This window comes from Ochotona princeps, chromosome 17, assembly GCF_030435755.1.
Source record: "Ochotona princeps isolate mOchPri1 chromosome 17, mOchPri1.hap1, whole genome shotgun sequence".
In the NCBI taxonomy this organism is placed as follows: Eukaryota; Metazoa; Chordata; class Mammalia; order Lagomorpha; family Ochotonidae; genus Ochotona; species Ochotona princeps.
Window position 1 is genome coordinate 16401961 of NC_080848.1, and position 12375 is coordinate 16414335.

General features: G+C 50.3%; 1 protein-coding gene across 3 annotated transcripts in view; it reads left to right on the top strand.

Annotated features, from left to right (window-relative positions):
• ACLY (ATP citrate lyase) overlaps positions 1-12375 on the top strand; it is a 42743-nt gene that overhangs the window by 22491 nt on the left and 7877 nt on the right. For all 3 annotated transcript variants that reach the window (XM_004599096.4, XM_004599097.4, XM_058676015.1), the window contains 6 exons: positions 1017-1121; positions 5065-5261; positions 6273-6354; positions 6901-7011; positions 7317-7444; positions 7970-8063. In XM_004599096.4, the coding sequence (XP_004599153.1) occupies positions 1017-1121; positions 5065-5261; positions 6273-6354; positions 6901-7011; positions 7317-7444; positions 7970-8063 (717 nt within the window). The remainder of the gene's footprint in view (positions 1-1016; positions 1122-5064; positions 5262-6272; positions 6355-6900; positions 7012-7316; positions 7445-7969; positions 8064-12375) is intronic.

A 12375-nucleotide genomic window follows, 5' to 3' on the forward strand; every position in this document is an offset into this window, starting at 1 on the left:
CTGGTTCTAATCCCGGCAGCTCCACTTCCTCTCTGTCTCTCCTCCTCTCAGTATATCTGACTTTGTAATAAAAATAAAATAAATCTTAAAAAAAAAAATTTTCTGTATACTAGAAAAGAAGAGTGATGAGGAAAGAGAAACAGAGAGAAAGAGGGATCTTCTTCCACTTGGTCGTCCCCTAAACTCCCACAACAACCAGGGATGGTCAGGCCGTAGCCAGAAGCCCAGAACTATGTCCACGTCTCTCGTGTAGGTAGGAACCCAAGCACCTGAGCCATCATTGCTGCCTCCCAGGATGTGTTCCAGGAAATGGAATTGGAAGCAAAACAGTCAGGACTGGAACCCATGCACTCTGATAAGGAATGGGGGTGTTCTTGAGGAGTGGTTTAACGTGCTGCGCCACAACACCTGCCCTATCACCCATTTTAGTAAAAAAGATTTGTTTAAAAATTACAATCATGCTCTGATTCACATACCATCCGTGACTGCTTTTTCACCACACATCACCAGAGACCATGTGGGCCGGAGAGCTGAAATGCCACCTCCACTCTTCACAGAAGGTTTGCTGGACCCTGGTCTGGAACCCAGGAAAGGAGGTGCTTGGGCCTTCTTTGTTCCCTGCCTGACACACTCCCCCAGCCGAGTGTAGAAGCAGCTCGTCCCCTCACACTCAGGCCTCACCCTGTGGGGACACGGTCACAACTCAGAGGATACTGTGGAGAGAAGCCACACATGGCTGGGCAGATGTAGGGCAAGTGGAGAGCAAGTGGCCGGACTTTCCAGGTGAGAGGCCACGTGGCAGACTGTGGAAATGTCTTCTCTTGTGTGTGTACTGAATCACTGTGGTGTCGGCCAGTGAGAGCTACTGGCCTATCTACCACCTCTCTTTTGGGGAGAAGGTTAGGGCGCTTAGGGTGGAGGGCCAGGCATGCTGGCCACATGACTTTATGCATAGAGCCTGGGAGGGGGCACAGGGCATGGGAAGGGCTAACAGGAAGGCATTTATTGTTGCCTAGATCCGCACCATTGCCATCATAGCTGAAGGCATCCCTGAAGCCCTCACCAGGAAGCTGATCAAGAGGGCGAACCAGAAGGGAGTGACCATCATCGGCCCTGCCACTGTGAGTCTCCCACTCCCACCCCCCCAGAAGACCTTGCTTCTCTTTTTTTTTTTAATTGTAATTTTAATGATGTTTACATTGTTTACATAGGGTGGGAAGGGTTGAAGATTAGGGAAAAGTGAATGAGACCATTGTTTCCAAATTTGCTTTTTCTTCTTCCTGTTTCTGGGAAAGTGGGCACATAAGAGGGGGAAGACCATCCAGCAACCCAACCGCCTCAGTACCCAGGGGTGGGGAACAGCCACCGGATATCATTCCAGGGTCCCCTATGTGAAGCATGCTCCGAGGGATCTGTTTAAGTGGATCTGATAGTTTTGAAATGTTGTTGATCTCACTGATCCAAGGATGAGAAAATCCTGCCAAAGTCCATTGGCTGACATAGTTCACCTCAGAGTCTCCGTTCGCCCAGCCAGATACTTGCTCTCAATGCTTGGCTGGGGTAGTTGACCACTTTATTCTGTCCTCCATCCTCTGCTGTGGTACCAGATGTCCCAGTGGACTGTCAAGTCCTCCATGTGCATCTGGGCATGCTGTTCATTGCTCTGTCTTAGCCACTGAGGAGGCCCAGTTCTGACACATGCACTCCACAGTCAGACCACAGATCCTGCAATTCTTCCCATAGTTTGAGTTCTGAGTCCAGTGGTTCAGTTGGGAGGATCTCCAGAGAAACCTCATTTGAGGCGATCCAAGACCTGATTTGTGTGTGCTTGCCAGTATGGGGTCCGGCTCAGTCTGTCACCCACATCAGCCTATGCACACACTGGTGGTTGCAATTGCTGGGTTAGTTCTGTCTCCAGCCCCGTCTCTTATACAAACCAATGAATGCTGCAATCCAGCCCAACCCTGACCACCACACACTCAGCCCTCACATATACCAGCGGGAACTAATCGTGGTGACCCCTCAATAACCCCCCACTAGGCCCACTCCAACCTTGGTTTCTGTGCTTACTGGTATGTTCAGCAGACTGGTCCAGTCTGCCCCACATCCACATCCTATTCAGCCCTCATACATGTCAATGTCACTGAAGTCTGGGTCAACCCAACCAACCCCACTATCCAGCCCACATTTATGTCAGCAGGTACCACTCCCTGTTTAGCCAGGCCTGCCTCCAGCCCTGGTTCTCACTTTGACCAGTGGGAGTTACAGCCCTTCATAGAGGTGGCCACAGTTTCCCTACTTGGTCTACGCCTAGCTCTAGATCTTGCACTTTCCAGGTGCTGTGGCAAAGCCCAACTAGCCTGTACTTACTCTAGCTCATGTGTGCACTAGTGGATACCCAGCCTGGCTTTCCCCCTAATCCAGTTCACATGCAGGCCAACAAGTGTTGTAGTCCTACCTAGCCTAGCCTAGTTTTCACTCTCACTAGTGGGAGCAGTGGCCCAGCAGGGGAGCTCGCGCTGTGCCCTACCAGGCTCACACTTCTCCCCCTGGGTCTCACGCATACTGGTGGGTGCTGTAGCCTGGTCTGGTATAGTCCGTCTCACCTTGGTATTTGCCAGCAGGTACTGTAGCCTTGCCTGGCCCAGTCTGCTCCCAGTTCCAGCTCATGCTGGTAGGTGCTGCAGTCTAGCCCAGCACAGCCAACCCCCAGTCCTGACCCTAATGTGAATTGGCTGGTGTTGTGGCCCAAACTGGCCTGTCCTGCACCCCATCCTGGTTCTTAGATCTGCTGGTGGGTGTATGAAGTGGCCCAGCCTTGTCTTCCCCCAGACCTGACCTACACGTATACCAGCGGGTGCCACAGCCTGGCCTGGTCTGGGCTGCTCCCTGCCTTGGTTCTTGCACTCACCTGCAGGGACTTTGCCCTCACAGAGGAGTTAGGCCTTGCCTCTTGACTGTTCTGTCTCTTGCTAGGTTGAAAAGATTTAGGGAACATTTGTGGAATAATGTCAGTCTGTTTGTTTCTAATTAACTACTAAAGGGTAATTTAATTTATTTTGAGGGTTTATGTATTTGAAAGGCAGAGTTACACAGAGAAAGGAGGAGAGATTTTTTTTCATCTGCTAGTTCACTCCCCAGATGGCTGCAATGGTCTGAAGCCAGGAGCTTAATTCTGTGTCTCTCACAGAGGTACAGGATTCCAGGTACTTGGGCCATCCTCCACTGCTTCCCAGGCACATTTGCAGAGGCCTGGATTGAAAGGGAAACAGCTTAGACTTAATGGGTGCCCACTTGGGCTATTAGCAGAGGCTTTACTCACTTGCAAGAGAACCAGCCTCTCACATTTTTTTTTTAATTTCTTTTTTAAAATAAAGTTTTGTTTTGTTTATTTGAATTTTGAGTTACAGGAGGAGAAAGAGATAGACACACACGTACATACTTAGAGAAAGAGAGACCTTCCATCTGCTGTTTCACTCTCCAGATGGCCACAGTGGTTGAGGGCTGGGCCAGGTCAAAGGCAGGAACTCCATCTGGATCTCCCTTGTAGGTGGCAGGGGTCCAAGTGCTTTCCCACGTGCATTAGCAAGGAAGTGGATCAGAAATGGAGCAGCCAGGACTCAAACCAAAACTCTTATGGATGCTTGTCTCATGAGTCCTTGTACAAAATTGATATCTCAGGCCCATTATGCCAGCCTTAGTCCATTTCACCTTTGTATATAGTTTCAGGAGCTAATAAGAAGGTGTTTGTTTTGAAAGAGAGACAGACAGACTCCAGTCCACTGGTTCAGTCCCTACATGACTGCAACAGCTAGGGGGAAGAGCCAGGTCTCCCATGTGGGTGGCAGAAACCCAGTCACTTAAGCAAGCCATTGCTACTGCCTCCCAGGATCTGCATTAGCAGGATTTTTTAAAAATGTGTTTGTCTACCTTCAGAGAACTACAGGTAGTCTTTGATTCTTCCTTCAATTATAAATCAAAGAATGATCTCCTAACTTGGGAGATCATACTCTTGAGTCAAAAACATGCTCTGTAATATTTTTGTTCTTATATTTACCTAGTTGTTACCTACGTATTATTATTTATATATTTATTTTTTATTTGAATGAGAGAGAGAGAGTCACAGAAATTTTTCCCTTAGCTCATTCATCCCCTCCTAATGGTTGCAAGAGCTGGGGCTAACTGCTAGGCTGGGAAGGCAGGTTGGCCTTGTGGGTGCAGGACCCAAGCATGTGGGCCATCTTCTGCTACTTTCCCAAGTAAACTAGAAGGAAACTAGATCAGAAGCTGAGCAGTCAGGACTTAAGCCAGGCCATCCCAGTATGGGATGTGTGTGTTCCAAGCCTTGGCCCAACCCTTTACTCCACAATATCCTCTTCCTATTCCACGTGTGAAGCTGGGATTTCCAACTAAGCAAGGCATCTTTCTTCTAGAGTCAGAGGGTGATTTTGATGCACGAAGAACAGCTGTATTGTTCCCTCTGCTGGGTTCTGGGCCTGTCTGGAGTGAGAGTGGTGACCTGGCTTTAAAGCTATCTGCATCTGGGGCCCGGTGGCGTGGCCTAGAGGCTAAAGTCCTCGCCTTGAACGCGCCAGGATCCCATATGGGCGCCAGTTCTAATCCCGGCAGCTCCACTTCCCATCCAGCTCCCTGACTGTGGCCTGGAAAAGCAGTTGAGGACAGCCCAAAATCTTGGGACCCTGCACCCGTAATGGGAGATCTGGAAGAAACTCTGGGTTCGGATTGGCTCAGCTCTGGCCGTTGCGGCTACTTGGGGAGTGAATCATCGGACAGAGGATCTTTCTCTCTGTCTCTCCTTCTCTCTGTATCTGACTTTACAATAAAAATAAAATAAATCTTAAAAAAAAAAACCAAACTATCTGCATCTATAAGAGCTGACTGTGCTTGATAAACAAAGCTGTTCCTTTTTCTGTGTGGCTTCTTTTGAGAGAGGAGCTTCTTCCTAAACAGGAAGGCCAAGGAGTACTCGGTTCTTCTGTCCATGGCTTTGAGATGGCTCTGAGCCTGTGTCATATCTGACTGCTGCTGTGTGACCCCCTGCAGGTTGGAGGCATCAAGCCTGGGTGCTTCAAGATTGGGAACACCGGTGGGATGCTGGACAACATCCTGGCCTCCAAGCTCTACCGCCCTGGCAGCGTGGCCTACGTGTCGCGGTCTGGAGGCATGTCCAACGAGCTGAACAACATCATCTCCCGCACCACGGACGGTGTTTACGAGGGTGTGGCCATCGGCGGTGACAGGTGATCCTCTGCCAGGGGGCATCCCAGGTGGAGTCTCTGGATCCTGCTATGTCTGCTTGCTGGCACAGAGCTCCAGCCCTGGCATCTAAGTCCCTGACAGGATATCCCTGTTCCTATCTCAGGCCTAATGAACTCTTTCATGTTTTTCTTTATTTTTGACAATCTTTACATAGTTAATTAGGGCACAAAGGTTCAAGGGCTACAGAAAAGTGTGTAAGACTATTATTTCCACATTGTTTTTTTCCTGTATCTGGGGACCTAATGGACTCTTGAAACCAGACAGCAGAGCAGGCTGTGTTTCTAAAGCATTAGCGGGCCGTTGCCAAGCTTGGCCCTTGGGGTGGCAGAGTATAGTTGGAAGGAGAGCAACCAGAGGTAGCAGGGACAAAAGGAAAGCTCACTCCCAAACCAAGTGGCTTCTAGCAGTGAGAAGCATGGAGGTGTCAGTGGGCAGGATGTAAGAGAGGCTGGATCCGGCAATTCTGCCTGTGAACTGGGGGTTCAGTGAGGCTGTGCTCAGACATCGGCAGGGTGACTGTCCACCGGGGACGGCTCATCCATTCTCCATGGGTTGTTGGAGTCGCCTCAGGACTTGGAGCTGATCCCCCAGAGCCTGACATTTAAGAGTGTCAGGCACTGTCTTTAACCTATCCTGGGACGATAGGGTCACAGATGGCTTCTGTCACCTGTTATTCAGGAGAAGCCGGTTATCTCCAGCCAATCAAGAAGAGGGCTGGAGCTCAGTTTCCAACTTCTTCTGAGAGAGTGACTGTATTTTAAGATCCGTACCTGTGCCTTCCAGGGCATCTCTCTGCTGGGCAATGCTCCCCAGGCTGCTTCTGTGCCCAGTTTTTTCTGCAGCTCACTGACCTCTGTCCTCCCTTCTGTCCCATATTCCTCCCGGGGCATTTGCCCCCATGGAAAACCCCAGTGTCCCTCACACAAGTGTGCTGCTCACACTTGCACCCCCTTTCCCCAGAACTCTCCTGATCCTGTCCTCCCTGCCCACAGGTACCCCGGCTCAACCTTCATGGATCATGTGTTACGTTACCAAGACACACCAGGAGTCAAGATGATTGTGGTGCTTGGAGAGGTTAGTTTTATTTATTTATTTATTTTTTAAAGATGACCATAAAACTAGTACGTGATCTTAGATTCTAAAAATGTCAGCCTTTGACTCTGTACCACTGAAAGCGGCAGCCCATGGGTGGTGGGGCCTCGAGGCTGTCACTGTTGGTGCTGCCGTGTGTTTCTTCCTAGTGGCCCAAGCCACCAGCCCTTGTCCAGGAGCAGTGCTGTCCTAGCTGACCGGGTTCTGCACCTGGTGAGCCGGAGCTCTGTGCCTTGCTCACACCCCTGGGTGTGTCTGATTCTCCATCATCTCACAGCTATAGATTGTCCAGGGATTGTCTCTGGAGTCCTCCTAGAATACCTGCTGTGCTCCAGAATTCTTCCTCATGTCCAGGCCTGAAACTGAGCTCACGTTCTGTTATTTGGCCAAAACCGTGCCCTCTGTGCTGAAGCCGAATGGATCATGGAGAACCTTCTATGGGGTTAGGCCTCCACGTGGCCTGGGGCAGTTATTCTGGATGGCATCCACTGACTTGTGGGCTTCTGCTTGTTGCTTGTTCCTGGGTAGATAGGGGGCACCGAGGAGTATAAGATCTGCCGGGGCATCAAGGAGGGCCGCATCACCAAGCCTGTGGTCTGCTGGTGCATTGGGACCTGCGCGACCATGTTCTCCTCTGAGGTACGTCGGGGGTGGGGCGGCTGAGGGGACCTCAGTAGCAGTCGTCCCTGAGATCGGCATGCTGGACCTGCTTCGTGACTGTGAAGTCCAGCCTGGGCCCTGCTCGCTGACTGTCCAGCTCTTTACCACATCCAGGCCTGCTCTCTAGGAGGGGAAAGGCTTCCCTGAAAAAGTGGGGCTTACCTGGTGTCTTGAGGGGTTAGGAGGGGGACACAGCTCAGCTGCAGAGGGCGTGGTGAGCGTTTCTGAGTGCAGGGAGCCCCGACCACCAGGCCCCAATCAGGCCACTCTCCTTTGTCTTCCAGGTCCAGTTCGGCCATGCTGGTGCCTGTGCCAACCAGGCTTCTGAAACTGCAGTGGCCAAAAATCAAGCTTTGAAGGAGGCAGGGGTGTTTGTGCCCCGGAGCTTCGATGAGCTTGGCGAAATCATCCAGTGAGTGACCTGAGGAGGCTGCCCGCCTCTCCTCCCACGTCCCTCTGCAAGTCAGGGCAGCTGCGCAGGTGGTGAAACCACCCTTCGCTTCCCAGGGCTGGGTGTGCAGGCAGGGGCGCCGACAGTGTTGGCTCCAGAGGCCGCCTCCTGACCAGGCCTTGGTGGCTGTAAGGGCAGATTGAGCATGAAAGTATCTCCTCTGACTGAGAAAGAGTTGTCCCGCTGTGTCTTTCTGCTTTTCCCTGTGCTGCCCGCCCGTGCTGCCCACCTTGGCCTTTCCTCAGCCCCCAGATTGTGCTTTCTTTAAATCCCTGTTCACAGCACATGTGAAGTGGTGGGGAGGGTGGGGTGAATGCAGCCTGGGCCAGAACCTGTTTTTATTTAGCTCTCGAGACCCAGCTCGACAGAGTAAGCCACGGACAGGAAACCCATGGTGTTCAGTTTACATGGAGAAGCACTCTTGGGATGCTGTGTAAGAGCCCAGGATCACAGAAGTCACGTGATGTCTTCTCCTCCCCCTCCCAGATCTGTATACGAAGATCTTGTGGCCAAAGGGGTCATTGTACCTGCACAGGAAGTGCCGCCCCCAACGGTGCCCATGGACTACTCCTGGGCCAGGGTAGGTGCCTTGGGTGCCCCAGGCGAGGACAGGGGAGGTTTGGGGGCAGTCTGTTGTTTATTTGAAAGATATAACAACAGAGAGAGAAAGAGAGAGAGAGAGAGAGAGAGAATTCGAGCTCTCCATCTGCTGATTGACGTCCACATAGCCACAGCAGCTAGGTGTGGGCCAGGTCAAAGCTAGGAGCAAAGAACTCCATCCTCGTCTCCCATGTGAGTTGCAGGAACTCAAAACACCTGGGTCACCATCTACTGCTCTCCTAGTTAGATGGGAGCTGAATCGGCAGCAGCAGGGGCCAGCACTGTAGTGTAGTGGGTAAAGCTGCTGCCTGTTGGGCAAGCATCCTATAAAGGTGCGCTCTGAGTCCAAATGCAGCCCCTATTCATGGCCTGGGAAAACAGCGAAGAATGACCCAGATGTTTGGACCCCAGAACCCCCATGGGAGACCCAGAAGTTGCTGGCTCCTGCTTTCAGACTAGTCCAGTTCCACATGGTGCAGCATTTGGGAAGTAAACCAGAAGACAGATCTCTGTGTGTGTGTGTGTGTGTGTGTGTGTGTGTGTGTGTGTGTGTTTCCTTCTCTCTGTAACTGCCTTTCAAATAAAAAAATAATAAAATCTTAAAAAAACAAAACGTAATTGAAAAGCAGCTGGGCTCCACACCTGCGTTCCTGTATGGGAGGCTAGTGTTGAAAACAGCAGTTTAACTTGCTGCCCCACAACAGCAGCCCAGGTGGTTTTTTGTTTGTTTGTTTTTGTTTTTTAAGATTTATTTATCGGGCCCGGCGGCGTGGTCTAGCGGCTAAAGTCCTCGCCTTGAAAGCCCCGGGATCCCATATGGGTGCCGGTTCTAATCCCGGCAGCTCCACTTCCCATCCAGCTCCCTGCTTGTGGCCTGGGAAAGCAGTGGAGGACGGCCCAATGCATTGGGACACTGCACCCACGTGGGAGACCCGGAAGAGGTTCCAGGTTCCCGGCTTCGGACTGGCGCGCATTGGCCCGTTGCGACTCACTTGGGGAGTGAATCATCGGACGGAAGATCTTCCTCTCTGTCTCTCCTCCTCTGTGTATATCTGGCTGTAATAAAATGAATAAATCTTTAAAAAAAAAAAAAAAGATTTATTTATCTTTATTGCAAAGTAAGGTATACAGAGAGGAGAAACAGAGAGAAAGATCCTCCATCCTAGGATTCACTCCCTAAGTGACCACAATGGCCGGAGCTGTGCTGATGCGAAGCCAGGAGCCAGGAGCTCTTTCGGGTCTCCCACGCAGGTGCAGGAACCCAAGGCTTTGAGCTGTCCTCGACTGCCTTCCCAGGCCACAAGCAGGGAGCTGAACGGGAAGTGGAGCTGCCAGGATTAGAACCAGCGCCCATATGGGATCCTGGCGCATTCAAGGCGAGGACTTTCGCTGCTAGGCCATGGTGCCAGGCCCAACCCAGGTGTCTTAATCAGTTCCTGACCTGGACATGGATAGGGCTGGGAACGGGTAATATATCCTAACTGGTTTTGTACTTTGGAGGGGTTTACTCTGACCAGTTGTCTGTGTGGCCTAGCATCACTGATCACTGATGGGGAACTGCCAGGGGCCATATAGATGCTTATAACAACATTCACTGGCCATTTATTATTACCTTACTAAATATTAACCTGCTAGAGATTTATTGAATTTTAGGACCTGCCAGCAGTTTCCTTGGCAGGACCAGACCACGTGATCCCACAGACCTGCACAGCCAATGGGCCAATTGTTCCTCACCCCTATCCAGAGCCTGTTTTCTTAATTTACAAGGACTCATAAAATTCAGTATTTATTTCTTTCTTGTTTTTAAGATTTTTTTGTTTGTTTTAAGTTGGGAAGGCAGATTTACAGAGAAAAAACTTGCATCCACTGGTTCATTCCCCAAGTGGACACAGTGGCTGGAGCTGAACCAATCAGGAGCCAGAAACTCCTTCTGGGTGTCCCACCTGGGTGCCAGGCCCCAAGGCTTTTGGACCATACTCTACTACTTTCCCAGCTCACAAGTAGGGAGCTGGATGGGAAGTAGAACAGCTGGCACATGAACCAGAGCCCATACGGGAACCCTACGGTTGCAAGACTAAGATTTAGCCACCAGGCTACCACACCAAGTCAAAAAAAAAAAGAATATTTCAAAGGCCAATAAACCTTTAGAAAGATGAATAGTAATTGGCCTTTTAGCATGAAAAAATGTTCAATATCATTTATTATAAATGGAATCCAAAGTTGAATTGTCATGACAGCTTTCCCCCATCAGATCAGCAAAGATAAGAAAAGTGTTAGGCAACATGTTTGTGCAGGTGTGAGGACACCGCACCTGCCTCTGTGGTGGGTGGGAGTGGAAGTTGATCCAGCGTTCCTGAGGCAGCCAGGTAAGAGCAGAGCAGCTGGAGCCTGTGGCCCAGCAAGGTTCTGCTGAGTGGTCAGTGCAAAGGAATGCCGTGTCCGTGTCTGGCACACGAAGAAACGGGTCCAAGGGTGCCTTCTATTTGGTGGCTGTCAGTGTGCTGTAGCACTGTGCCCATCACAGGACGTGCAAGGAAAAGAAGGGAGCAAGCCGGCATGGATGTGCTGACATCTGTAGAGTTCACAGTTATTGAACAGACTGCCCAGGGGTCCACTGCCCTTACCCGAAAAGAGTCTATGCATGAAACTACGTTGCACGTCATCTGTGTAAATGGAAGCAGGAAAGATGTCCATTTCACTAAAACACGCAGACAACCTGGGGGTGTTGGTCACAGGGAGACTAACTACATATGAGGTTTTCAAAAAGTTGATAGAAAATGTGTCTTCTACAAAAACTATGCTTGAATTTCACTTTTTCTCTTTTAAAAATATACTTGTTTGTTTGAACGGCAGATTTAGAGAAGTCTGCCAACTGTGGTTCACTCCCGGAATGGCCAGGGTTGGGCCAGGTCAAAGCCAGGAACCTGGAACTCTGGTCTCCCCGTGGGTGGCAGGGGCCCAGTCACTTGCACCATCTTCCTCTGCTTTCCCAGGTGCATTTGAAGGGAGTTGCATGGGAAATGGAACAGCTGGAATTTAAACTGGCACTTACATGGAGTTAACCCTCTGTACCACCTTGCTAGGGTAACTTTTTTTTTTTAAGATTTGTTCAGTTATTTGGAACAGTTAGAGGGGAAGAGACAGAGAAATCCTCCCATGCTGCTTCACTCCCAAAATGGTTGCAACAGCCAGGGCTGGGTCAGGCTGAAGCTAGAAGCTGTATCTGAGTCTCTCCTGCCTAGGTGCAGGGTCCCAAGGCTTTGGGTCATACTCTACTACTTTCTCAGGCCACAAGCAGGGAGCTGGGTGGGAAGTAGAACAGCTGGCACATGAAACAGAACAGTCCGTTCAACAGTTCTGAGCTCTACAGATGTCAGAGGGTACAAGGACCTGGGCCATCCTTCGCTGCTTTTTCCAGGCACATTAACAGGGAGCTAGGTGGGCAGTAAAGCCACAAGGGCTCAAAGTGGAGCTCTTACAGGATGCTGGCACGGCAGGTGGCTTACCCAGTACACCATAGTACCAGTGTCTCTACTTGCTTTGCACCAAAATCGGGCATTGTAATTCCATTTCTGTGAGCTTTCTGAAGTACACTTGTATCTATCTGTTCTACTTTAGTTTTGAAAAGGAGAATGTAGTCGTATTCCTTTTACACACATATGCCTTAGTGGTGTTTGTTAAGGAAAGGGGGTTGCACAGAAGGGGCAGAAGAGAAGTTCAAGAGCTCCAGCGCCTTTCCCCACATAAAGAGCACGCTGGGTAGACCCCCACGTGCATTCACCATGTGCTTTGGAGTGACATCATGTGCAGATTTTCCAGGGGAGCCGTTCTTTGACTTTTCAGCCTGTGATCTTGGGCCTCCAAAAGCCTCCATTTCTCTTCTTTAACATGAGAAATGATTCTCCTTGGTGGCGTTGAAATGAGCCGGTGGGGACAAGCATTTGGCCTAATGGTCCTGTAGCTTATACTGGCAGGCCTGGGATCAAGTCCCACGTCCATCTCCCATCTTACTGCTGCTGGTGCATACCCTGGGAGGCAGCAGGTGAGAGCTCACTCACCTGGGTCCCCATGGCCCATGTGGAGAGCCTCACTGAATTCCAGGCTCTGTTCTGGCTTGGCCCAGCACTGGCTGTTGGAAACATTTTGGGTAGTAAGCCAACAGTTGAGGGACTCTGTGTCTTTCTCTGCTTTTCAAATGCTTAAAGTGCATTTATTCATTTTATTTTATTTTAAAGATTTATTGATTTTTATTGGAAAGTCAGATATTACAGAGAGGAAGAGAGACAGAGAGG